Here is a 27,177-nt window from a genome sequence, read left to right as displayed (position 1 = left end):
CTGAGCCCTCTTAAAACAATTACATTTAATTAATTAATTTGTTTATTTGCATGTATGTGTGTGAATGCATGCATGCATGTATGCTTGCACACATGTACCACAGCACATGTGTAGGTCAGAAGACAAGTTCTCTCCCTTTACTGTGTGGTTCAGCTAGCTCATCAGACTTGTTGGCAAGCACTTTTACCTGCAGACCCATCTTGGCTGGCCCTTGGCTGCTCTTTATGTTTTCAGTAGCTGATATACACCTTAAACTTAGAGCCCTTGACCACATTTGCTCCTAAGCAACCTGCAACTGGTAGATGGCTCTTTGGAGGACAGAATTCTAGCTAATTTCTGTGTTTACTTACTGCAAAATTCCTGATGTTTCCTGTTTTTCTTTGTCCTGGGAAGCTCTGGGGTTTACTTTGCCACTGGACTCCAGGAAGAAGAGAAGTCATCTGTGAACAAACGTAGCCCCAAGGTGTTGGAGGCTCTGCAAAAGCTGAGCAGGTAAGTGGGAGTGAGGTGCCATACTGGTAGGATTACCTCTGCTGACCCTAGGCTTTGCAGCTCAACTTGTCCAGGATGAGCAGGAAGAGCACAGGAACGAACTTACTCTGGTAGAGCAGCGACATGGGGCAGCTGTCACCTTACCTTGGATACCCTCCTGTTCCTTACATTGTCCACTGGTTCTAATTGTCCTTCCTCTAATGTCCAGGCTCCAGTCATTGCTGTCCTAGGCTCTGGTGGGGGGCTGCGGGCCCACATCGCTTATCTTGGGGTACTGAGTGAAATGAAAGAACTTGGCCTGTTGGATGCTATCACATACCTCGCAGGGGTCTCCGGGTCCACTTGGTAAGTGTTATGTGTGGGTATGGAAGGGTGTGCCATGTTTTCTAATATCAGAATGAGAGCATCTTCCTCCAGACACCAAATGCGTGCTGCTGTCTTTTATTTTCCGTTTCTTAAATGGACAGATAATAATTGTGTATTTTATGTTGTATGGCGTGATATTTCAGCATATGGATTTGTTGTGCACTGATGTATTTTCACTTTTCTTGGTGTAACGAAATACCTGACAAAAAGCAACTTAACAAAGGAAAGGTTTCCTTGGGTTCTCAGCTTGAGAGCAGTGTCTGTCATGGCATTAAGGGCACTTTGCGAAGCAGAGAGGGAGGTGTGATGATGATCAGCTCAGCTTCCTTTTGTTCCGCCTGGGTCCAGCCTGGGGAATGGTGTGATCACATTCAGGGTGTCTTCTCATGTCATTTAAATGTCTTGATAAACACCTTCACAGGCTCACCCACAGATTTACTGCTGCGTGTGAGGGTGTTGGGTTATGCATGTTCCTGTGGAGGCCTGCAGTGGCCAGGGCAAGACAGATATCAAGTGTCCTCCTCGTTGGTCTCTACCTTATTGCCCTGAGACATGGCCTCTTACTGAGCCTAAAGCTCACAGTTTTGGCTAGGCTGGCTGTAGGATCCACCTGTCTCTGCTCTCCAGTGCTAGAGGTGCAGGCATGTTCATCCATGCCTACCTTTTAAAATTATTAATTAAATTTATTAATTTATTTTACATCCTGACTGCAGTTTCTCCTCCCTCCTCTCCACCCATTCTCCCCACCCCCACCTCCAATCCAATCTTATGTTTCTGTTCAGAAAGAGGCAGGCTTCCTATGGGTGTCATCAAAGCTTGGCATATCAAGTTGAGGTAGGACTGAGCTCCTTCCCTTTTATTAAGACTGGGCAAGGCAATTCAGTATGAAGAATAGGTTCCTGGAAGCCAGCCAAGGAGTTATGGGCAGACCCTGCTCCCACCAGAAGGACTACTACTACTTCCTGTTCTACAAGTAGATCAAGCTACACAAGTGTCACACATATGTAGAGGGCTGAGGTTGGCCCCATGAAGGCTCCCTAGCTGTTGGTCCAGAGTCTGTGAGCTCCTAGGAGCCCAGGTTAGTTGTTTCTGTGGGTTTTTTTTGTGATGACCTTGACCCCCCTGGCTTGTCCAATCTTTCCTTTTCTCCTTCTCTTCAACAGGATTCCCGAGCTCAGCCCAGTGCTTGGCTATAGTTGAAGGCTCTCTGGTGACAATTGGGGTAGTTACCAATCCGATTACAGGAGATGCCATGCCTATTTTTTTCATGAGTGTTGTGGATTCAGACTCAGGTCCCCATGCTTGCATAGCAAGCACTCTTACTTACTCAGCCATTTCCCCAGGCCCAAAGTTCTCTTTGAAATAGTCTATCAGTTGTACAACAGAAGGGGCTTTGCTACATTTCTGTAGTGCATATAGTATACTTTGATCATATTGACCTCTCTATTACTCCAAATTTCCCCACCCACTTTTTACCTTCTGCTGCCCCTTTTCTAGCAGTTTCAAGTTCAAGGGCAGTGTTTACACTTTAGGTGGGCGAAATATAACCCCTTATGATCTTTTAGTTTTTATGAGAGATTATTGTGTTAAATCTATGTACTTTCTTATTCCAAAGGGCTCAGAAGCACTCATGCCTGACAACCTGATTCCAAGCCCAGGGCAGACATGGTTACTCAATGTTGGTACCTTTTCAGTAACAGATAAAGCTACACAAGCTTTTGAACTAATGGCGTGGAGAATGAATGATAGGTGGAGGTAACAGATGGCAGAAATGTAGCACTTAGTGGTGAGGCAGCTCCTTCAGAGACACACTTGTTGGATTAATTATTTTTCTCATTGCTGTGGTGAATACTCAGCAAAAGTAATTTAAGGAAGAAGGAGTTTATTTGGCTCAGTTTGAGGGAATATGATCCATCATGTTGAGGAAGGCATGGCAACAGGAACTTGAGGCAGCCGGTCACGTTATATCTTCATTGTAGAAGCAGAAAGAGGGGCTAGAGAGATGGCATTCACTTCACTTCCAGAGGACCTGAGTTCAGTTCCAAGCACCCATGTCAGGTGGCTTTACAACCAACCACCTGTAACTCTGTCTTCAGGGGATCTGACACTTTCTGGTCATGACACTTTTTTATTCAGGCCATGGATTGGTATCTCCCACATTCTAGGCCAGAGATTCTCCACCTGTGGGCCACAGGCAAACCTCTATCTCCAAAAATATTTACATTACTACTCATAACAGTAGCAAAATTACAGTTATGAAGTAGCAATGAAAATAATTTTATGACTGGGGAATCTCAACATGAGGAACTGTATTAAAAGGTCACAGCATGAGAGACCATGTCTCAGAAACGAGGTGGATGGCTTCTGAGGAATAGCACCTAATATTGCCCTCTGGCTTTCATATGCATGCACATATAAGTGCCTGTGCACTCCTTTTTTAAAAATTTATTTATTTTTGTTTTATGTGCCCTGGTGTTTTGCCGGCAAGTATGTCTGTGTGAGGATGCCAGATTCCCTAGAACTGGAGTTACAGACAGTTGTGAGCTGCCATGTGGGTGCTGGGAATTGAACCTGGGTCCTCTGGAAGAACAGCTAGTGTTCTTAACCACTGAGCCATCTCTCCAACCCACAGGTGCACCCCTTTTAACCCGTGCATGAGAACACACACACACACACACACACACACACACACACACACACCCCATCATGTCTACTATCATTCCTGTGTTGCTTGGGATTGAGCCATACTTCCTCTGTCACAACTGCAGGGGGCGCTATTGAAATAGAAATTACAGACTTCTCAAAGCTTAAGCATGGTGTTGTTGCTTGTAGGGGAATAGGAGGTGGGCCTTGCAGCCCAACAGTGTTGACACAACTCCTACAGTGAGTCATTTAGGGCTGGTCTAAGCCCAGCTGTCACGTCTGTGTGCCTCCATCTCCTGGACTGTTAGGAAGATTACAGTTCTAATCTTACTGGGTTGCTGTGACAGGGAAAGCATCCAGATGGAGCTAACTAATAGAAATATAACTTGAGTCATGTCTGTTCCTTCTGATTTTCTAAAAGCCCCATTAAAAAGTAAAAGGATACAGTGACATTAATTGTAATGGTGCATTTCCTCTTTTAATAGTAGTTTTTTTTTTAGGTATTTAAAGATTATATATGTATATATATGTTTATATAGTGTATGTTAATCATATCCATTCCCTACTCCCCCAAGGCCCTCCCTAACACAGCTTCCTCTCAACTTCATATCCCCCCATGTTTTAAAATTATGATTCAGTCCATTTAGTATTACCATATGCACATTGGTGTGGGATCATCCTGTGGGATATAGGAGACTTACCCGTGGCCTCACCCAAAAGAAAAATGACTCTCCTTCATGAGTATTTATTTCATTATGTAATTAATCAGCTACTTGCCATTCCTTTTGTCAGACCAAGTCTTTGCAAACCGATACACATTTTATTTTAAATATTTTCTATCGTGTTTATTTATCGAGCACATGTGTGCCACCTCATCTATGTGGAGGTCACAGAAGCTTATTTCTCATGTGTTTCAGCTTCCCACTAATGGAATAGAATGGCAGTGTTTAAATTGAAGTTAATAAAATGAAATGGAATGGAGAACCAATTTCTAATTATATTAATCACATGCTGTATTAATTACTTTTTAATCATTGCTGTGTCAGAAATATCCAATAAACGGGGCTGGAGACATGGCTCAGTGGTTAAGGGCACTTGCTGCTCAGTCATGAGAACTGGAGTTTGGGTCCCAGCACCCACCTCAGGAGGCTCACAACACCCATCACTCTAGCTGCAAAGGATGACACTCTCCTGGCTTCTATGGGCACCCTCACACACGTGTACATACAGATGCGCACGCAAGCACACGTACACACACACACACACACACACACACACACACACACACACAGAGACACATTCAATAAAATAAATTAAAAAGGCACTTGACAAATGTGACTGGAGGAAATGAGGGTTCATTGTGTCGCCATGGGCACTTGCATTGGTGTGTGCATGCATATTCCTGCAGATACACACATACACAGATACAAATTTTAAAAAATACTGAATGAACCAGCTGGTATCAAATTTCTTTATAGGAACTGGTAAGGAGTTCTCATTTGAAAACCTTTCCCCATCTAGGCATGTTATCAGTCTGTTCATCTAAGATCAGATAAAGACAATAAAAAGCACGAAGATGGTAGGCTATCTGAAGATAAATCCAGTTCCCTTTCAATACCTGTGTGGTGCTGAGGAAGGCACTTAGCCTCTCTCTGCCTCTCTAAACTGAGAATGACCCTGTTGTTCCTTTTGATGGCTAATTCTGAAGGCGATTGTGCTGGTTGGTATCTTCGGCAACTCAACGTGAACCAGAGTCACCTGGGAAGAGGCAACCTCCTGAGGAACTTTCTCCATGGGTTGCCCTGTAGACATGTCTGTGAGGGCATTTTGTTAATGTTTGATGTGTGAGGGCCCAGTCTGCTGCAGGCAGTGCCACCCGTTTGGGAAGACTTGTTTGCAGTGCCACCCTGCTGTGCCAAAAAAGTCATCTTGAATCAAGGACGGACGGAGTCAGCGACTGGCCGACAGGGATTAGCCATAGAGTTATTGGAAGACGGAGGAAGCTGGGGGAGAGAGGGACAGAAAGAGAGAAGGAGGGGCTGAGGGGGACTTCTGGGACTTTTGGACCAGGAAAACGTGGAGAGCAGGGTCAGCTGATTGTCCCTCCACTACTACAATTTAGGTAAACGCTACAGCCACCCTTAGGCTGGTGGTCGTATAAGAAAGCAGGCTGAGAAAGACATGGAGATCCAGCATTCCTCCATGGACTCTTCATCATTTCCTGCCGTGCTGGAGTTCCTGCTTTGACTTCCCTCAGTGATGGACTATAATTTGGCCTGTAAGCCAAATAAACTCTTTCCTCTGAATGTTGGTTTGGGTCAGCATTTTATCACAGCAATAGAAACCAAATGAGAATAGTGATTATCCATCACATACTTTTTTTCATCTGAAAAAAAACCAAACAAACCCCTATCTGCCTGTCATATGTAGGACACTGGGATTCAGTTCCAGAGGTGGGATTCAGGGCGACACTGAGATGGACTGTTGGGGTTAAAAACTTTATCAGAAGTTACTATATTAGTTGCTTGTCTGTTGCTGTGATAAATAGGATGACCAGAGTAACTATATAAGGAAGAGTTTATCTGGGCTTCTGGTTTCAAAGGGAGAGTCTGTGGTGGTGAGAGAGCCATAGCAGTAGGCAGCTGAAGCCGGAAGCCGAGACATTACGTCTTCCATGGAAACAGAAAGCAGAGAGAGTAAACTGAAAATGGGGTGAAGCTGTGAACTCTCAAAGCTCACTTTCAGTGATGTACTTCACAGCAAGTGTCTACCCCTTGAAGGTTTCAAAACCTCCACAAACAGTGCCAGCCACTGGGGACCAAGTTCAAATACATGAATCTGTGAAGGACATTCTCACTCAGACCACCAGTTATTAATGCCATCAACACATAGGTAACAACAGAATTCAGGATCCAACAATGAGACAGACAGCATGGTGGGGACCCTGAAAAGGAGTCAGGACTCATATGATAGGGTCAGGTTCCTTCTTATAGGTCTCAGAGGGAGGTTTCAGCATGATCCTGCAGTCAGTCTCTCTGATTCCCCATCATGGAAGCAATTGGGGGTGCAGGATGTGTGTCTATCCGTACCCTCTAAAGTGTAAACCCACTTCCCCAGGTTAGAGATCCTTGTACTTGGAAAGACATTAACTAGATCTTCACAGACCGTGCTCTTAGTAGGCGCCTGACTGTGTCTGTATGATGGGCAGGGTAGCAGTCTGGTCTGGGGGCGAACATTAAATCATGATGGATTTCTTCTATCTTGCTCTCTTGTCCTATCCGTTAAATAGGAGAATCACAGAGAGGCCGTGCGAGTCCTTGTTTGCCATACCGAATTTCCTTTATGAATAACCATTATTTCCCTGTTTTGTCACATGAGAGACACAGTCAGAGTTAATGGAATTCTTGGGTCACTATTCTGATCCTCAGTCCTTTTCTTCTCTCTGCCCCCAGGGCATTGTCTTCATTCTACATCAACAGTGGGAATATGGAAGGGATGGAAGAGGAGCTGAAGCATGGATATGAGCAGAATAGGTGGCACTTTGGAGAGAGCCTGAAGAAAGCCGGACAGGCAGCAAGGAGGGAGAACTACTCCATGACTGATTTTTGGGCCTATTTTGTTGTTTCTAGGCAAACCAGAGAGGTAAGTCATTCCCAGCAGAGGATGTGGGGTCCCGAAAGGCTTGACCTATATCCTCTTTCAGCTCTTCCAAATCTGGGCACTTGGAACTTTTACCTCAAGACTAAAAAGATGCCAGGGTTGATTGGTTGTGAGTAGAAGAGTCAGCCTGTGACTCATTTGTGCAGTAAAGTAAGTAGAAATTGTCAGGAACATCTAGGACCACCCAAAGGCAAGAGGCTCCGAGGTACCTGTTCTTCCCATCTCTGTCCTTGTCCATTTCTTTTCTTGCATTTACTTTTCTCTCTCCTTGTATTAATATTTTATTCTTCACCCCAGAAAGACTAGAGTTCTCTGCATCTCCATGTTTTTAGTGGGAAAAGTTTTCCCCAGGCCCAGAGTCCCACTGAGGTCACCTCCAGACCCTCTAACCAGCTGGCTCCAGGATCCAGCCCCAGGTTGTCTGAGCACACCTGGTCAGCTCTGTTCCGAGCAGATGGCTGCTGTCATCCAAACGCCTGTGACTGCCTGTGGGGTGAACTCATCATGGGTGCGTTCCTCATAGGAGAGTCAGGATGACAGTGGGAACTCAACCCCAACTGAGTTCTTTCTTCAGTGGATTTCTTCTTCTTCTTCTTCTTTTTTTCTTTTTACATTGTCCCATTCTTAGAAACGAGAGGGAAAGACACAGCCTGAATTGTGAGACAGGACTAAAAAGAGAGAAAATGGAAGTTTTGAATGATGCTGTTAGAATTTCTATCAGACTGTGGGTTCTAGGGGAACAGGTGCTGTTAAGAACTGTCAAAGTAGAGCAGGAACCTACAGTGCATTTGGTTTTCTCCTCTTATCATCCCCTTCTCTTCCCTTTCTCACTCTCCTTTCTGTCCCTCCTTTCTCTCTTAGAGATTATTTTTAACTTTATTTGTATATGAGTGTTTGCCTGCATTTATGGATGTACATTACGTTCATGCAGTGCACATGGAGACCAGAAGAGGGCACTGTATCCCTTGGAACTGGAGTTAACAGACAATTGTGAGCTGGAAGCTGAACCCTAGTCCTCCGCAAGTTTTCTTAATCTCTGAGCCATCTTTCTAGCCCCCTCTCTGTCATCTCTCTTTCCCCTGCTTCTCTCCCTCACCCTCCCTCTCACAGTTTACTGTTTTTTAAGATTTTTGAGGTATAACTGATATGCACACAGTTGAACATACATATATATATTTCAAACACATTTTGATGAGTTTGGACACATGCACTTACCTGTGAACTATCTCATGATCAAAGTACTAAGCGTTCATCCCCTATAGAAATTCCTTGTGTTCCTTCCCGAGTGTGCACGCGTGCGCGCCTGTGTGTGTGTGTGTGTGTGTGTGTGTGTGTGTGTATGTGTATGTTTTATTTGTGAGGTGGATGGTATTACTTTGCATGACAACTATCCCCTTCAGTAATGCTAAGTGGCACAAGCCAGTCACATGATTCCACTTCTCCGGGGCATCTAAGATAGCAAAACTCACAGACATGAAGAACAGAGTGGTGGTGGTCGGCACCTGGAGGCAGAGGCAAATGAGAACTATTGCTTGAAGGGGATCTAATGCTGCCAGATGAATAGGGACATGATCTCTCTCTTCACTCTTGGCCCGTGAGACTGTTTTCCTCTGCAGGGGTCTCTCTGACTCCTATCCACTCTCATCCCTTGAGGGTGCCCCACCTTCCTCTGTAGATGAGCTCCGTCTGTTCTCTACACTGAGAAGCACGAATAGTGGACTGTCGAGACACCTGCGGTCAAGCCTGAAGACCCGAGTTTGATCCCTGGAACCCACACGGTGGAAGGAGAACTGACTCTTTCACCTTGTCCTCTGACTTCCACACATGTGGAAATGGGTTTCATAGATGAAGAAGAAAGAAAGAATATTCCAGAACTAGGTGCACTATGTACTCAGATCCCATCGAGTTTGGGGAGACTAAACTATACCCTTGTGCTTTGACCCCATTCAATCTGGGTACTTTCCCTTCATAGCTGCAGGACTCCAATTTGTCCAGCATAAAGAAAGAAGTGGAAGAAGGCCTGCTGCCTTACCCAATCTTTGCAGCCATCGATGGTGACCTTCAGCCTGACTGGAGGAAGAGAAAAACTCGGAGTAAGCAAAAAAAAGAAAAAAAAAATTGGAGGGCAGGGGAGGTAGTAAGGGAATGAAAGGCACTGAACAGGGCCGGGGATATAGCTCAGTGGTAGAGTGTTTGCTTTGAATTCATGGGGTCCTGGATTCAGTTTCCCCAGAAAGGCTTTGAGTGGAATATATGGGTGTTTCTGCCAGACTGCCCCTTTGGGCGGCCCAGGAGCAAAAACTGGCTGTCAGGATAGAAGAGTATGCTCAGCTCACAGAGAGCAAACAGGGATCCCAGAAACCACCAGAGGGCCCACACTTGCGTTGAGTGACCAGAGAAGTTGAAATGTGGGTGAGGTGAGGGACCCGGGTTGGAGATACAGTGGCATGACTCTTTCCTGTCATCTTCTCCATGGTTCCAATAACCACCCCAATGCTGGTGGCTTTCCTAATGTTCTGTTTTTCTTTTGAGCCCCAGTCTTTACTCTGGGATCAAGAACTCTTCACCCGATTTACTGCATATAAAATGCATTTATTTGTTTGATGAGTTTGCCCCTATTTCTTAATACCTGCCAGGCCCTGTTCCAGGTGTTTGCTCACCCTAGCATCCCAAAGCTCAGAAGTCCCTGAGGTTAATGCTCTATTTCTTGAGTCCCAGTATGTGTCCTTGATCTTGTTTCATTTCTGTTGCTGTCACAAAAAAGCAGCCTAGGGAAGAGAGAGTTTATTTGACTTACAATTCCAGGTTATGGCCCAGGGAAGTCAAGTCAGGAACTCACATGTCACATCCACAGTCAAGAGCAGAAAGGAAGTATGCATATGTATCGTTATTTTCTTGCTTGCTCTGAGCTGTCTTTCTCTCCCTTTACACTGATTTTGCCTAGGGAATAGTGACACCCACAATAGGCTGGATTTTTCCCTCTCAGTTAACAATCAAGAAAGATTCCCACAGACATTCCCATATGCCAACCCGATCTATTACCCATTAAGACTCTTTTAGCAGGTATTCTGGCCCATGTCAGGTTGAAAGTTGAAATTAATCAGCATCGTCCTTGTATGGTTTTCCACTAGAGTGAGTAGAGCTGACCTCCTCCTTTACGTAGATCCTCCCCCAGCAGTCTAGAGGTAAGGTTAATTTGACTATATCATCTGACACTCCATTGATTACCAAGGTTGATTTGACTGATATGAATATGGATATGATAAGGAACCCAGGAGGTTCCTTCCTCCCTAGCCACTCCATATGTGTCTTTTCTGAACTATATACTGGTTTAGAGAGGTTGACCTTCCTTCATAGAGGAAGACAGTTATTCAGTCAAGAAGGTATGAATAGCTGCACTCTTCTCAAATATTCCCTAAAGACTAATGAGACCTCTAGCCCACGCCTTCTCTAACTCAGCCCTCCATATTGCAACCACTATCTTCTCCACAACCGGAGCACATTATGGACTGAGTACCAGCATCTCGCTTGAGGACTCTTGTAATTACTTCCTCATTTGTCTTCTTGTACATGTCATCTCCTCCTCCCATAGCGGCCTGATAGAAATTTCTAGGACAAACATGATCATGTGATTTTTCCTTCTTACTATAAATAGTGCACTCAGTCCACAGTACCCTCAGATGACCCTCATCTCATAGTGTGTCTAGATTTTCATCATTCTCACATTCTGGAGTTGCATCTGTGTTGAAGTAGAAGAGAAAGGTGAGTATGAGGCTCAAGCTTGGGGAAATAATGGAAACAGGGTTTTTGAAATAATGAACTGTTTCCATCTGAATCGGCTTTCAGAGGCATGGGGAAGAGATCCCCCAATATTTGAGATCAGCCAGCCCATCCCTATATGGTAGTCTCTTGGTTGGCATTCCTTACTCTGTGGATCCCCTTCCCTCAGCACCTTGTTCCAGGCTCAGAGCTTGTAGTTTGCTCTTGTTTTGCCTCCCCAGAGTCCTGGTTTGAATTCACCCCTCACCATGCTGGCTACCCTGCACTTGGGGCTTTCGTTCCCATCACACAGTTTGGAAGCAGATTTGAGAATGGAACACTGGTTAGACCTGAGCCTGAGAGAGACTTGACTTACCTGAGAGGTCAGTACTGGGATCAGATGGAATTCTGAGGAGGTGAGAAGTGGATGTTGGGCAAGAATGACCTCTCTCAATGTCTGGCTCTGCCAGGCTTCTTCATTGCTAGGAGAAAAGGAGAAGTCTTGGGGTTTCCAGAGGAAGGCCTTCAGCATCTCCAGGGACTCCCTTGCTTGACAGATATCTGGTAGCTTACTAAGTGGTCCAGGAGGCACCTGAATCTAAGGTTACAGCTTCTGATAAACATTTAGAATGCGAGTGTGGGATTTATATGCAATCCCCAAAATAAAACACTCAGCACTGTACCCAGAGTGTGGTAGCAATTCAAAGATAGTTAAATCCCTATTTACTCAGCAAATGATTTTTGTTGTTGTTTTAGATTGGGTCTCATGTATCCTATTTGGCCTTGGACTGACTGTGTGCCTGAGGCTAGTCTTGAACTCTTATTTCTCCTGTATCCATCTCCCAAGTGCTAGGATTATAGGTGTGTACCACCATGCCCAGTCAGCATATAATTTTGAGGTACACTATGAAGTCCTTCATGGGCACCTCCTTCTGCACAGATAGATACAGAGCCAAGACTGAAAATGGCCCTTCCAATGATCTAGTCACTGAAGTAGGGTCTTCTGATGCCATCTCGGCACTTTTTATTTGTCTGATCTGACTATAAGTCCTCCCCATTCCATTTCTAGGTTTTTAGAATCCACTCATACCCCTTCTTTCCCACCAGCAGCAGCACTCACCCCCGAGCTATCATTGTCTGACACTATGAACCCCTCAGCTGTTCCCCACATTCCCATTCTGCTTCTGTCTATTACAGGCAACGAGACTCAAGTGTAACGTAACCCTATTGATTCGCTTTAATTACAGGAAGTCTTTGTTTTATTTCTCTTTTCTTTACAGGTTTATGGGGAAGTGCTCTAGCTGATATTGAAGAAATTAAGAAATATATTTGGGGTGAGTATTTGAGGGGACCCCAAGGGCCAAAGCCTAGAGATAGGTATCTTGTGTAAAGGAACTCATCTTCCGTTTCCTTCGTGTGACAGATGAGACTACTGTCATTGTCCCTACAGTTGTATTTCCTAAGTCCACTGCTTTCTCTCAAGCCCCCTTGAGGCAGCAAAGATGGCTGCCCAGCGGCTGGGTGCAGGCTGCCTTGGCAACAGTGCTGTTTAATTACGTGTGACCTCTTTCCCCACCTCTTCTGCATCTCAGTTGCTCTGTCTACACCACACAGATGATGATAGCAGTAGCTGTAAGGGTTCAGAGAGTGAGTTCCTCTAAAGGACGAAGGATGGAGCCTGGTAGGTAAAAGCACTGGGAAACAATAGAAGTTATTATCTGTTCTCGTACATTCTTACCCCAGCCTCAAGGGATGGATGCTGCAATAACCTGAATTTAAATTTTATTTATTTTGCCAGGCATGGTGGTGCACACTTTAATCCCAGCATTTGGGAGGCAGAGGCAGAAGTTCTCTGTGAGTTCGAGGCCTGCCTGGTCTGCATAGTGAGTTCCAGGGCAACCAGGACTACATAGAGAGACCCTGTCTCAAAATTTATTTATTTTATGTACATGGATGTTTTGTCTGCATGTATGTCTGTGTACCACATGTGTGTCTGGTGGCTGTAGAGGCCAGATGAGGGCATTGAATCACCTGGAACTGGAGTTCTACATGGTTGAGAAATGTCATGTGTGTGCTGGGTATTGAGCCTGGGTCCTCTGGAAGGGCAGGCGGTACTCTTAACCACTGAATCATCTCCCAAGCCTTCAACTTTAATTTTTTTGAGAGCCACTGAGTCATAAGAATGCCGAGTGACTTGTGTGCTCTCATTGTCAAGTGAGTACTGATGTAGGAATGGATAGTAGTTTGTGTCTGGAGGCACATCACAGCTCTGACCAGTATGATATATGCATGCTCTGGCCAACCAAATGCTCTGTGACACCCTTTCTCCTATAATTGAGACAACAATACCCCCCAGCCTCATGTATTAGAGGTGAGTTTTAAATGACTTAATATTTGTATGGTGCTTAGAGCAGAGCCTGGACCATAGTAATAATGTCTCACGAATATATAATAACAATGATGTAACCAGACAGAATGAGTCTGCATCTTGGTGAGTGTGAAGCCAAAACTCAACAGCCAAAAGGTGACACAGTAGAATAAAGAGGCATTACCTATTATCTAAGGTATTGCTAAGTAGAGTCAGGCATTGATACCAAAGTGATACCCTCTTCAAACAAAGGAAGTGTGAAGACTAGTTTGGGGAGGTCATGAGTATTTGGGAAGGCATTTCAGGAGTGTGCACATACCTGGGCATACATAATTTAAGAGGTAGCAGTGGCTTAGTGGTTAAAGCATTTGCCATGCAAGTGTGAGGACTAGAGTTTGGATCTCCAGATCCTGTGTAAATACCGGTTGGTCATGGCAGCCTGCCTGTAAATCCAGCCTTGGATGGCAGAGACATGGGATCCCTGGAGCAAACTAGCTACTAATGTAGCCATATTGGTTAGCTCTGGGTTTGATTGAGAGATATCTGCCCCAATGAGTAATGTAGGAAACAACAGAGGATGATTCCTAGCATCATCTTACATACCACACACATGCACACACACATGATGTGCACCTTCATATGTTACCCTCATGTGACCAACACCAATATCATACCCATAAAAATGAAAAAAGGAAAAAAGTAAGTCAGATGTATGCTGTTTAGTATGCTCAGTTTCAAATTAAGTTTGAGAGGGAGGGATGGAAGTTGAGAATGCATTTGGGTACATGAATGAGGCTTGGGTCAAAGATGGTGGGCAGGAATACTCTGGCTGTGCTAGCTTTCATGGTAAAGGTGGTGGGCCTCACTTAGTGCCACAGTGCTGGGCAGTTGTTTGTTGACTTTTTGTGAGCTGACCTGTTGTAGGCTCCAAGTAAAAAAAATTCTTTCTCCAAGATGTTAGCTGCAGCCAAAGTAAAGAATATTTTGAATATGAATAATATCTATAGGAATCTCTTATCTCCAAGGCTGCCTGCCTCACTGTAGCTGCTAACAGTAAAAATAATTACTGAAAGTTTATGCCCATAACTATTCATTCTTTATTTACTACTATGGGCCAAACATATTCAGGGTCTGTGTTTTAATATTGTTCCTTGAAAATAACATTCACCATGTGTTTGTTGGTTAAAGGCAAATTCAATGAGTCTAGACCCAGGTGTGGTGGCTCATATCTTTAATCCCAGTTCTCCAGAGGTAGAGGCAGGTGGACCTCTGAGTTCTAGGCTACCCTTGTAGGCCTGGTTTACAGAGAGTTCCAGGACAGGCAGGATTATACTGAGAAACACTTTCTTAAAACGTAGTAAAACAAAAAAACCAAACAAACAAAAAAGAGAGTATCTCTTTCTAGCTTCCCTGTGGCCAAAGTTGGAGGATGAGTCATATTTCATTTCCATAGTGGGTGTCTGAGGATTGCTTTCTGGTGAAGAAGCCTTGATTTATAGTGGTGTGTAGTGTCCTGTCCAATTTTAAGTTACCAATATGGGTTCACTGAAGGTAGAGTTGGAAGGAAAGCATGGAGTTAGGTCTTGAGATTGAGTATCAGCAAAAGCTCCAGCCTTCGGTGGCCAACCCTATAAAGGAATAGCCCTAGAGAAATTTTCCTTGGACACACTCAGCACTAGGAGTGAAGGTGCATGCCTGGAATCCTAGCACTTGGGAGGTGGAGGCAGGAGGATCAGGAGTTCAAGGTCATCTTTAGCTGTGTAGTGAGTTTGAGACCAGTCTGGGCAATATGAGGCTCTGTCTTATAAAACTAAGAAAAAAAAAAAAAAAACCTCAACACCATAGCCATTGGCTTCATCGTACAGTTGAACATTCTGCATTTTTACTCTCTTGCAGACATGTTAAGGGACCTGAGAGAAAAATTGAAGCAGAAAGGTAAGCACCCTGCTTTGTTGTGAACCACTGATGAGAACATGGATGAGAAATTGAATAAGCCAGCCACAGATTATGCAGAATGTCACGATTATGCTCATAGTTACCTTGTGAAATGCAATTCTTACATCACCTGCTCAGTTGTGCTGTGTGTGTGTGTGTGTGTGTGTGTGTGTGTGTGTGTGTGTGAGATGCATGTAATGTACATGTGCTGTGCATGTGTGTGGAAGTCAGAAGATGATGTCTGGTGCCATCTTCTATTACTTTCAACCTTATGTGAACCTGGAGTTTGTTAATTGGCTAGACTGACTGTCCAACAAGCCTCCAGGATGCTCCTATCTCCACCTCATTGCTGATTACAGGTGTGTGCTCCTGTGCCTGGCTTTTTAAGAGGATGTTAGGGATCTGAACTCAGGTCCTCATGCTTGAGGAACAAGTATTTTACTGATGGAGTCATCTCCCCAGCCCCACTCAGGAGTTTTTTTTGACAGATGAGTCAACTGAGGATCCTGGATTGACAGAGAAATCATGATTGGAAGTGTGTGTGTGTGTGTGTGTGTGTGTGTGTGTGTGTGTATGTGTTCCTTCCAGTAGTATGTAAAGGGGTAATGGTGGGAAAATCAGAAGCTTTGTCAAGAGGGCCTCTGTGCTACATGGAAAAAGGGAGGTGGCCTTCTGTTCTGTACTTGCCGTTGGCCAGCCAAGGTGGGCATGGAAGGAACATCCAGGTCCCTGAATTGCATGTGGGAGCTTTGTAAGTAAAAATATATGGAAGCTGGGCTGGGCACACACAGCAGTGTCAGGAAAAGGGTGACAGGGAGATTTGTGTGGGGGAAGTCAGTGATGGTGTCTCCACACCCTCATGGGAGGCTACTTTTATCTCTGAGCAGAGGCTAAAGCAGCGACATACATGGAACCTCCAGAGGTGCAGGTGGATGAAGCGCTCTTGGATTTAATGATGGCTTATGTCAAAGATCAGAATGACCCCAGCATCAAGGACAAGCTCCGGGACCTGCAGCAGGTTCTGAGTGCTGAGAGAGGTTTGTGCATGAGGACACACTTAGCAGACCACAGTGTGGCTGCTAAGGGGCTGGTGAGCATGAGGAAAGCAGGGTGTCGACACGGCCAGGTGGCCTGCCATAGGGATGTGGCCCTCTCTTCTACCCCCACCCCGTAAGTGAATGTGTGTGCCACTAGGCTCTGCTGCCTGACCCTTCCTGAGCTTTCCTAGCCTTCCCTAAAGGATGGAGTGTTTTCTCTCAGAGGAAATTATTGCTCTACAACACAGTCCCTGTCAGGTCACCACAAGAGATGAGGTGGAGTGGGCTAAACAGTGGCTCTTGGGAGCTGGCGTGGGTCCATCCTGAAGCGGGTCATCAGCTGGGTTTCTTGTAGCAGATGAGTTTGGCGAACAGAAATACATCTGGCTGGCTGAGATAGTCCAGAATTGGGATGAGATCTCTCCCAAGGAGAAGGAGCAGTTTCTGGAATATCTGTTGTACTGCTTCATGAGGCCACGAGAGCTTCATGAGGGCGCCAAGCACAGCTCGATGAGCCGGATCGGGGGTAAGAGTCAGCACTGTCAGCCTCCTCCTCTCTTGTCCCCACGGGTATCCATCACATTTTCTCATCCCTGTGACAAATCGTCTGACACAAGCAACTTAGAGTGGTTTATTTTGACTCACAGTTGAAGGACGTATTGTCTGTCCACCAGAAGGAGTGTGTGGCAGCTGGTCACATTGCCCCCCAGTCAGGAAGGGGGGGGGGAGAGAGAGAGAGACAGAGAGAGACAGAGAGAGAGAGACAGAGAGAGAGAGAGGATAGATACAGACAGAGACAAAAAGAGAGACAGAGATCAGGAAGAAGTGAGAGACAGATAGATAGATGAGAGAGACAGAGACACAGTGAAATACATAGAGAGACACAGAGAGATAGAGACAGAGACAGAGAGGGAGACACTGAGAGACATACACAGATAGAGAAAGAAGCAGAGAGAGACATTTACAGAGACATGGAGAGACAGGGAGATGGAGGGAGACAGAGAGACAGGGAGACAGAGAGAAACAGAGGGAGAGAGAGACACACAGAGAAATACACAAGAGACAGAGAGAGACTCAGAGAGAGACACAGAAAGAGACACAGAGAGACAGAGATGGAGAAACAGTTTAAGAAGATACTGTCCACCATGGCAGAAGGAGTGTGAGGCAGCTGGTCATATTGCCCCTCAGTCAGGAAGCAGAGAGGGGAAGAAAGAGAGAGGCACAGAGACAGAGATGCACAGAGATAGAGAGACAGACAGAGATGTAGAGACAGAGAGACACAGAGAGAGCCAGAAAGGGAGACACACAGAGAAAGAGACAGAGAGACACATGGAGGGACAGAGCAAGACAGGGAGAGAGACAGAGAGAAACAGAGAGACAGAGAGGGAGTGAGATAGAGAGGGAGAAAGAGAGGGGAAAGGAGAGGGAGAGAGAGTGAGAGACAAAAGTAAGAGAGAGGTACTGGTGCTCAGCCACTTTTTCCTCTCTATTCAGTTGGGGGCCCAAGCTCCTGAGATATTGCTGTCTACTTTAAGGTGGGTCTTCCATACTCAAAACCCTCTGTCACCTTGAAGGTCAGTGCTTCGCCATAGGACTTCAGAGTCGTGCCAACCCATACCATCCCATGATACTTACTTTGTACCTTTCAATTTCTGCATCTAGGTTTAATCCAGGATGTTTTTACTTTTCTGAGTAAAACTGGAATTTGTTGTTGGAGGTGGGAGTGGGGAACTGTCTACAAACTTCCTCTATAAACACGGTAAGAATACTCCCCCTTTTGTCTTCCTAATCTCTCATGGGCTGTGGTAAGCTGTGGAGGACTAGGGGCATGAGTGATCTCAGCTCGTCCCTTTCCTGGAGGTGTGGAGGTGCGGATGGCATGGTGCTCGATGGTCTGAATGGCAGAGCTTCTCCATGGTAGTGGTTCACAGTGAGAGTCACAGTCTTTTTGGTATCAATAGAAGGCATGGTAAGGCTCCTGAAATGTTGGTGTTTTCCTCTGACTCTGAAAAGATGTAGACATCCACCATAGTTTACCCTTTCATGATCCAACCTTCATCATTCAGATAGAAGAGACACTAGCCTGTCTCTTCTGTACTCTTAGATCACTTTATAGTTTTGACAAACTTCTGTCTTGCTGTATGAATGCCTTCTTTCAAGATTATGCCAATCCCCAAACATTTAAAGTCCATTTACCACTCTTCCATGATAAGACTACATACTGCCAACATCTTGAGCCTTAATGGCTTTGTAGTTTAGGAAAAGGTGAGTTCCCTAGGAAGATGAGCTCCACAATGTTGTTAGCTTGGTCAGTACCATACATGGCTTGAGAAGTTGCATCACTCTATTTTTGCTGGTTATAACAAAATACCCCAGGCTGTGTGCTTTATAAAGAAAAGAAGTTTATTTAACTCATTGGGAGATGAAAGTCCAAGATGAGGTGGCCCCATCTGTTCATCCTCTGTTTTGAGTGTTCCTGGTTGCAACATAATGTGATGGAGAAGCCGTGTGTAGAAGGGACATAGTCATAGGTGGATGGGCCTCATTGTATAAATACTTTGCTCTCTAAAGAGCTAATTTACTGCAACACAAATCCCTTCTAAGGCTGGTGCCTCCACATTCAAATAGGTCCATCCGTTAAAAGGTTCCTCCACAGCACTTCACACTTCAAACCAATCTTCCAGTGCACGGGTCTCTGAGGAGCACACTCAAACCATGTCCAAACACCAGCAGAAGTGAACCCTAACTGGACATGTGTCTCTACTCACCTCTCAGAGACAACAGCTCTGTCTGCTCAAACTGCCTCCTGTACCTACATTCTGACCTTAGATTAGACAAGTTCTTTTCCTGGTTTTAGGTAACATCACAGATGAGGCCATGCAGAGCCGGGAGTTTCTGCATCTGGTGGATGCTGGTTTAGCCATCAACACTCCCTACCTGCTTGTTCTACCTCCGGCTCGTGAAGCTCACCTCATCCTCTCGTTTGACTTTAGTGCTGGGGACCCACTAGAGGTAACTGAAGAGAAACTTTGAGGGAAGGAGATGAGATGGCCTGGGCAGAGATGGGGCTGTGCAGGAAGGAACTCAGGGTCTGGTTGGGAGGTGGACATTGGGCAGTTGTTGTCTGGGGGCACTATGGCATGTACATCCCCCACATCGTGCATAGACACACATAATGACCATATATTTAAAAACTATAAAGATACTTGCTGGCTGGCAAGATGGCTCAGCCGATAAAGGTGCTTGCTGCCAACATGAGTTCCATCCTCCAGACTCATGTGGTGGATCTCATAAGTTGTCTTCTGATGCCACACACACACTGTAGCACACACATGCACAAACACACACACACACACACACACACACACACACACACACACAGAGTACATTTAGTATGGGTTTATGTATCTTGTCTTTAAAATATACACGCTTATAGCTGGGCAGAGGCAGGCTGTGTGAGTTTGAGGCCAGCCTGGTCTACAGAGCGAGATCCAAGGCAGGCACCAAAACTACACAGAGAAACCCTGTCTCAAAAAAAACTACACACACACACACACACACACACACACACACACACACACACACACACTTACATAATATACATTTGCATCTCTTATGCAATGTATACATATATAAAAGTATACTTATGTTTGATTAAACTCAGATTATCAGTCTTGGTGGCAAATGCCTTTACCTGCTTAGTCTTATTGCTGGTGGGCAAAGATTTATATTTCACATTAACGTTTTTTTTTTTTTTGCTGGCTGTGTTACTTGGATCTGAAATGTACCCCATGTGTTCGTACTTGATCCTTAGGGTGTAGAGATTGGAGAGTGTCAGATGATTGGGGAGATATGCCTAGTGCAGTGTTCTCAGTCTTCCTAACGCTGTGACCCTTTAACACAGTTCCTCATGTTGTGGGGACCCCAACCATACAATTATTTTCATTGCTACATCGTAACTGTCATTTTGCTACTGTTATGAATCCTAATGTAAATATCTGTGTTTTCTGATGACCTTAGGTGACCCCTGTGAAACTGTTATTCAACCCCTAAAGATGTTGACACCATAGGTTGAGAAACACTGGCTTAGTGGGAGGTTCCTAGTTCTCTGGGCTCATGCTCTCAAAGGACAGCATGATCCTTTCTCTTTCTGCTATCTGTCTGCCTTGTGAGGTGAGCAGTTTTGCTCTGTCATATACTCCCACCATGTGGCCAAATGATCATGGCCTGGAACCTCCAAGCCTTGAACCCAAACCAACCTTTTCTCTTTTTAAGCCGATTGTGTTGGGTGTTTGACTGACTGACTTCCATGGTAACCATTAAGCTATTTAAAATCACATGCATGGCTGACTTGCCATTTCTGTTAGCCAGCAATGGAAACTAGCTTTCTCTGTCACCATCCACCATCCCTGTGAGGTAGATGTTAAAGAGTCTTTCAGGGAGGAAATGAGATTGGATGGTTCTGAATATCTGTGGATGCCCCCTCATCTGAGCACATTGTCCTTCATAAAGACCCCAAGGTTATTCTCAAGCCTAGAAGAAACTATTCATTGTCCCACAGTGAATGGGAGATGTCTTCTGTACAAAACCAAACCAAAAACAACCATGCACTTCCCAGCCTCCTCCTGAGGTCTTTGCTGAGGTTCCTGTGTGTGTCAAGACCTCCTCTTCTCCCCTTCTCAGACCATCAGGACCACAGCAGACTACTGCCGATGCCATGCAATCCCCTTTCCTGAAGTGAGAGAGGATCAGCTGAAGGAATGGGCCAAAGCCCCAGCGAGCTGCTACATCCTCAGAGGGGAGACTGGACCTGTTGTCATGTATTTTACTCTGTTCAACGAAAGCAACTGTGGAGGTAGGTGTGGGAGGAAGAGCAGGGTAAAGAGCCATGGGATCCAGGCTGGGTGGAGCTGTATCTTAGGGATGCCTGGTCCACACTTCAACATCTAAAGCTCGTCCTGTCCACCCTGGGGCCTCCAAAAGGGTATCATGTTTTCTGTTTCTGTCTTAGACATTTCTACCTGTTTCCTCCTTTTGTTGGGACATTCTAGTCTAGCTGGATGTCTGGCTCCTTCTACCTGGGCACTCCACATTTATTATCTAGTCCTAGGTGAACAGTTTTAGGTGGATCTTAGCATGTAGCATGGCCATCCTGTCAGTCTCAGCCCTGCTGTTTATCCCACTGGACTCTCTGGAGCTCTCTGCCACTCTGCCTTTGGGGTGGGGTTCCCTATAAGTGATAAAGTATAAAGCCTGTCTTTTTTTCTTTCTGTAGATAGTGTCTCACTATAATTGCTGAAGCTGGCTTTGAGCTCAGGATCCCTTCCTTCAACCCTCCAAGTGCTGACATTGTATCCATCGCTTTACCTATTCCTTTCTACTGGCCTTTGTTTTGCTTTAAAGATTTATTTTCGTTATTTCCAGTTATGTGTATGTGTGTTTGTCTGTCTGTCCATGTGAGTGCAGATGCCGAAGGAGGACAGAAGCACTGGATCCTTTGGAGCTGGAATTACAGAAGGTTATGAATCACCTGACATGGGTGCTGGATATTGAACTCCAGTTCTCTGAAAGAACAGTATGAGATCTGTCTAGCTATTTCTCCAGCCCCCATTAAATTTATTTCTAAGACAGAGTCTCACTGTGAAGTTTAGCCTTAGCTCAAACTCATAATCTTTCTGCCTTGGTCTCCAAGTGTTACTATGATATGTGTGCACTACCATGCCCAGCTAGTGTATGTATTTTCTTACTTCTTTTAGTTTTTTTTGCAAAGATGTTTTATTTTTATTTTATGTGTATGGGTGTTTTGTCTGCATGTATGCTTGTACACCGTGTGTGTGCCTGGTGCCCAAGGAAGCCAGAAGAGGGCATCAGATCTTTTGGAACTGGAGTTACAGATGGTGTGAGCCACCATGTAGGTGCTAGGAATTGAGCCCATTCCCTCTGGAAGAGCAGTTATTACTCCTAAGTGCTGAGTTATCTCTCCAGCCCTCTCTCTTCCTTCCTTTAACAAATATTTATTAGTTACCTACATTGGCCATTGTTCCCGGCAATACAGGTTAATATGAAAATGGAAGCATTTTTTTCTTCCTTGTGTAGGTATGGAGAACAGATAGTAAAACATATGCTTCACTTCATAAAGTGATATACTAACATTTCTTTATTTATAAAGCCAAGTGTGCCAGCTGGATTTGGGCCACAAACATAGTTTAGCAGCTCCTGACATAAACGGACACAATCCTAATTTGACAAATGTTCTTTGTTTGGTTCTATTTCAGATGACATTGAGACGTGGAGAAAGAAATATGACACAATGAAACTCTCTGACTCCTACACACCAGATCTGGTGAAAGATTTGCTGAGAGTGTCTAAGGAGAATGTCCAGATGAATAAGGATAATATCCTTAATGAGATGAGGAAAATAGCTGTGTGAGTATCAGGCTGTATCAGCAGCTGTAATGGCCCTGACCTCTGAGTTGGCTCTAGGGAATATCTATGGCAGAGCTAACTTTGAGTACATCTGGTGGGAGGATTGTAGGTGTGGCTGGCAATTGAGCTCCTGCATAGAATCCCCCAGTGAGGGTCTGAGGGTATGACTCAGTAGTAGAGGCCCTGCCTAGAATCCCTCAGCGAGGGGCTGGTGGTATGGCTCAGTGGTAGATGCCCTGCCTAGAATTCTCCAGTGAGGGGTTGGGGGTGTGGCTCAGCTACAGGGTACTTGTTTAGTGGGTATGGGACCCTGGGTTTCATCCTCTGTAATAAAATAAAAATTTATGGGAAGAGAGAAACTATTTCTTACCATTGGAGCTTGCATCTGTGTATGGGAGAAGATAGGCAGTGGACCGTGTTGGAGTGAGTGGCTTTCTGGAGCACAAAGCAGAGTGGACTAGGTTGCTATGACTGTTGGTGCTTACTTTGGGGACCAAATGTCTGATGGTTTTCTAGTAACCTAAGAGTATGCACTGAATGGACACCTATCACAGCCCTTCACAGCTGACATTGAGTCCCCAGTCACTGCCATGGCCCAGAAATGTCTGTCAGATGACATTCAGAGCTGCTTTTCATTCCACTCTCAGGAAACCTGTCAACTTCCCACGGGGGACTAAGGAGGACTGCTGGGGAGACACAGTGCAGCATGCCCAAAGCTCTCGGACTGTGGAGATCAAGATGTCCAGCAACACGGACATAACATTCAGTGAGCCCTGGTAAGTTTCATCCTTGTCTTGTCCTCCCAAGTCCTGCCCTAAGCTATCCCTATGTGATCGGTGGGCATCTCTGCAGCAGCTCAGTGTGTGATGGCGGATCAGATAGATGTGGCCAGTTCACGCCTCAGCTTCCCTTCTATAAAGATTTCACAGCAAGTGTGCAAAAGTTTGTAATGATCTTACTTAAAAAAATTATCTTATATGTGTACATACTTTGTCCTGCATGCATACATGTGCACTGCAAGATGGTTGTGAGCTGCCGTGTGGGTGCTGGGAATCAAACCCAGGTCCTCTGAAAGAGCAGCAAGTGTTCTTAATTGCCAAGCCATCAATCTTACTTTAGAAAATGTAATGTTTTTACTTTTTCTTTGAGAATTTCATAACGTGTACATGATATATTTTGATCATATTTACTCTCCAAAACCCCCTATAATTCTTACCAGATGCCCCCAGATCCCACTTCAGACTTCACGTCCAATTTTTAAAAATAATCCACTGGAGCTTGGTCTGTAGAGCTACCAGGATGATATTCCTAAAGAAAACAACTTCTCTCTCTGCCAGAAGATATCAGTTTTCTAAGTAGCTCCTCATGTAGGGGTGTGGGCTTGTGTGCCCCTCCCCAACCCATTAGGGACTGTGGACTGGCTTGATCTTGTGCAGGTAACCACAGCTGCTGTGAGTAGTTGAATGCAGCATTCCTGCCCAGAGCAATCTTATCTTTTGAGGACCTGCATGTCTTTCATCATCTTGTGGGTTTCCTTTAGTGGAAGGAGTTGCCACTGGCTTGATGGTGGGACACTCCTCCCCCAGTGTGAGCACCATGTCATGTGGCAGAGGTGAACATAGTTTCTCACAGCTGCCTGTGGTCACAAGCAATAAACTTGGTTTTCTTGTTATCAAGCACTTAAATGGTGCACAGGTGAATCAGGGTTGCAAAGCACAGGGAAAGAGTGCTAGCCATGATGTCTGTGGGAACAGACTTCCATATAAAGGAAAACCACATCCAAAGAATCTGCAGTAGAATGACTTTAACCTATTGAATAAGGAGGAGGAAAGCTATTAGCGTGGCTCAGTGTGAAGATGCAGAAAACATGGAATACAATATGATGTGGCTTCTGACATTAACTCCTTGCCTCAATCTGAACAGTTGTCCCTAGACTTGACATCATTAGATACACAAATATTTACACAATAAGCATAGGTGATGGGAACACCCCTTAGGCAGTGGAGTTGAGATTAAATGTAGGTATTCTTGTGGAATAAGGAACTTGCTTTCTTTGAACCCATGCATAGTCAACAGAGGCCTCCAGATCTATTTTTCTCCAACATGCAAGGCCACCTGCTTATAACAATAGTGACCTGTAACTCCTCTTTCCCAGATACTACTTGCAGAGTGGGCATGTACTAGTGGACCCACCACCTCTGCTGTCTCCAGAGTCCACCATCAACTGTTCCTTTGTGAAGAAGAACTCCAGCTTCCAGGGCACTGTGGGCATACTGGTCTACCAGGGCCCAAGTGTTCACTTTGCATTGCTGTTCTCTGTTCCCTTCAACTATGCCCTTCACAGAATTGAGTTTGCCTTAGCCATCATAACTGAGCCAGTCTCCAGAGACCTGGAGAGGGTCTTTGATGACATCATTCAGGGCAAAGTGTCTCCGGAGCTAAAGGCAGCAAAGTATGATCTTCAGATTCCTCATGGGACCCTGAAGCTGGAACACGATTCCTTGATCATCAGAGCCACAATGTCCAACATCCATGTGGCTAAACTGGATGTAGTGGTTGAGACCAAAAAAGCTCCTTAAAAGTCTCTTTCCTCCATCTATAGCTGCTCGTTTTATACTTCCAGTCAGATTGCTTGGCTCTGTAAAAAGAGAGACTTCAACTGAAATCATGGTCTATCTCTGCAGAGCCAAGGAACTCTAAGAAGACAACTGTTCTGTAAATGCTTGCTGCTTGACCAACAGATTGATGATGCATTTCTTAGTCCCTCAGCGCCCTCCTGCATCCTGTGTCACCTGTGATGTATCCTTTATTCTTCATTCCCTGCCATGCTGTTGTGGCTTGCCTTCCACACTTTCCTCCCTCAACAACTTCCCTTCAATCTGCTTTAGATAGATACCTTCATTGGCTGTCTTGTCTGCTGCCTCACCCTTCCTTTCTACCCCTTCCACTGGTAAATCGGTGGTCAAGCTTGATGGCTCTGCATCTGACTTGGGTCCTGGTCCCACAATTTGCTCACTATCAGAACACAGGCAAGTCCTTTCACATGTGAGCCTTACTTTCACCATCTGTGGAGTAGATAATTGTGTCTGTGTCCTGGGGGGCTCATATGAATTAAGTCCTAAGACCTTAGGCCAGCTCTGGTAAAGGCAAAGTTTTCAAGAGGCATTACTTGTTATTTTTCCTCAAGCCAATATTCTTTTCTTTTGATTAAAACACTGTAATTTTTAGATGGCATATAAGATAATTGGGTTCATCATGGCTTTCTGTAGCCATAGATAATTGTATTTGTTAGTATTTGTTCCCCATTACCTCCCTTTGGCCCTACTTCCTTCTCATGTGGGTCTCCTTCCTCCTCCAAAAAATCCGCTCCTGCGCTTGTATTGTATGTATGTGTGCATAAATATGTATTTTAACCTAAATTCTGCATATAAAAGAAGACATGCAATATTTGTCTTTTTTTCTCTCCTAATTTCCCTCTTGTCCTTCATCTCTTTGGACTTCTCTCCTGACACCAAATTGTCCCCCTTTCACTTTTACAACATACGTAATACATAGAGATAGATAAGACAAAGAAACAAATAGGTGATAGATGGTAGATATGAGGCATATAGATAAGACAGATAATTAGTAGATAGTTCAAGGTAGATAGTTAAGATAGATAGATGATAAATAGATGACAGAAGAATGGTAGTAGGTAGATATTGAGATAGCTGTTACACTTAGGAAGGAAAACATGATAGTTGTCTTTTTGAGGTTGGGTTATTTTGCTTAACATGATGGACTCCAGGTCTGTCCATTTCCCACAAACAATGTAACTTCACTCTTTTTTTTTTTTTGTTTTTTTTTTTGTTTTTCGAGACAGGGTTTCTCTGTGTAGCTTTGAGCCTCTCCTGGAACTCACTTGGTAGCCCAGGCTGGCCTCGAACTCACAGAGATCCGCCTGGCTCTGCCTCCCGAGTGCTGGGATTAAAGGCGTGCGCCACCATCGCCCAGCTATACTTCACTCTTCTTGATGGCTCAATAAATGTTAAAGACTGCTATGAGTTGAATTGTTTATTTCTTCTAAAAAGTAGATGGCATACCTCATGTGCTTGTAGACATGACATTAAAAGGAAATGGGGAGTTTTCACATGCGAACAAATTAAGATGGGATGACTAGGGTGGGTGCTAATCCACTGTGAACATGGTTGCTGATAGCAATGGCCATATCAGAGGGGCAGCAGAAGAATATCTCTCTCATTCACTCTCATTCAAGAATATGTCTTGTTCAAGCAACACTTAATGAGAATACAGACTCTAGACTGTATTTTGCTTCTGTTGTCTCCCTGCATACTTGCTGCTGCTATGTATGCAGTGTGGGGAGTTCCCCACTGCCTGTATTATTATGTATTCATCTCATAAATACATTTCATCTGTTGGGCATTTACATCTGTGGATGGTCAGGAAGATGGTTTCTGCTTAAGCTGTGTAATTTTGATGAATAGAAATAAT

The 27,177-nt window shown here is 44.7% G+C and overlaps 1 protein-coding gene across 1 annotated transcript; it reads left to right on the top strand.

Annotated features, from left to right (window-relative positions):
* Nucleotides 1-379: 379 nt before the first annotated feature.
* Nucleotides 380-25,265, top strand: Pla2g4c (phospholipase A2 group IVC; the record flags this gene model as incomplete). Its single annotated transcript, XM_059255186.1, is given in 17 exon segments — nucleotides 380-492; nucleotides 607-837; nucleotides 6,954-7,143; nucleotides 9,134-9,254; nucleotides 11,163-11,303; nucleotides 12,201-12,254; nucleotides 15,185-15,223; nucleotides 16,108-16,260; nucleotides 16,619-16,786; nucleotides 17,923-17,999; nucleotides 18,001-18,019; nucleotides 19,118-19,272; nucleotides 20,944-21,115; nucleotides 22,536-22,686; nucleotides 23,334-23,462; nucleotides 24,508-24,570; nucleotides 24,842-25,265. Coding segments are annotated over 17 exon segments (2,400 nt in total), but the record flags the coding sequence as incomplete, so codon positions are not given.
* Nucleotides 25,266-27,177: the final 1,912 nt, after the last annotated feature.

Source organism: Peromyscus eremicus, chromosome 1, assembly GCF_949786415.1.
Source record: "Peromyscus eremicus chromosome 1, PerEre_H2_v1, whole genome shotgun sequence".
Taxonomy (NCBI): Eukaryota; Metazoa; Chordata; class Mammalia; order Rodentia; family Cricetidae; genus Peromyscus; species Peromyscus eremicus.
The sequence above is the reverse complement of the archived record's forward strand: the minus strand, read 5'-3'. Positions and strand labels throughout refer to the sequence as shown.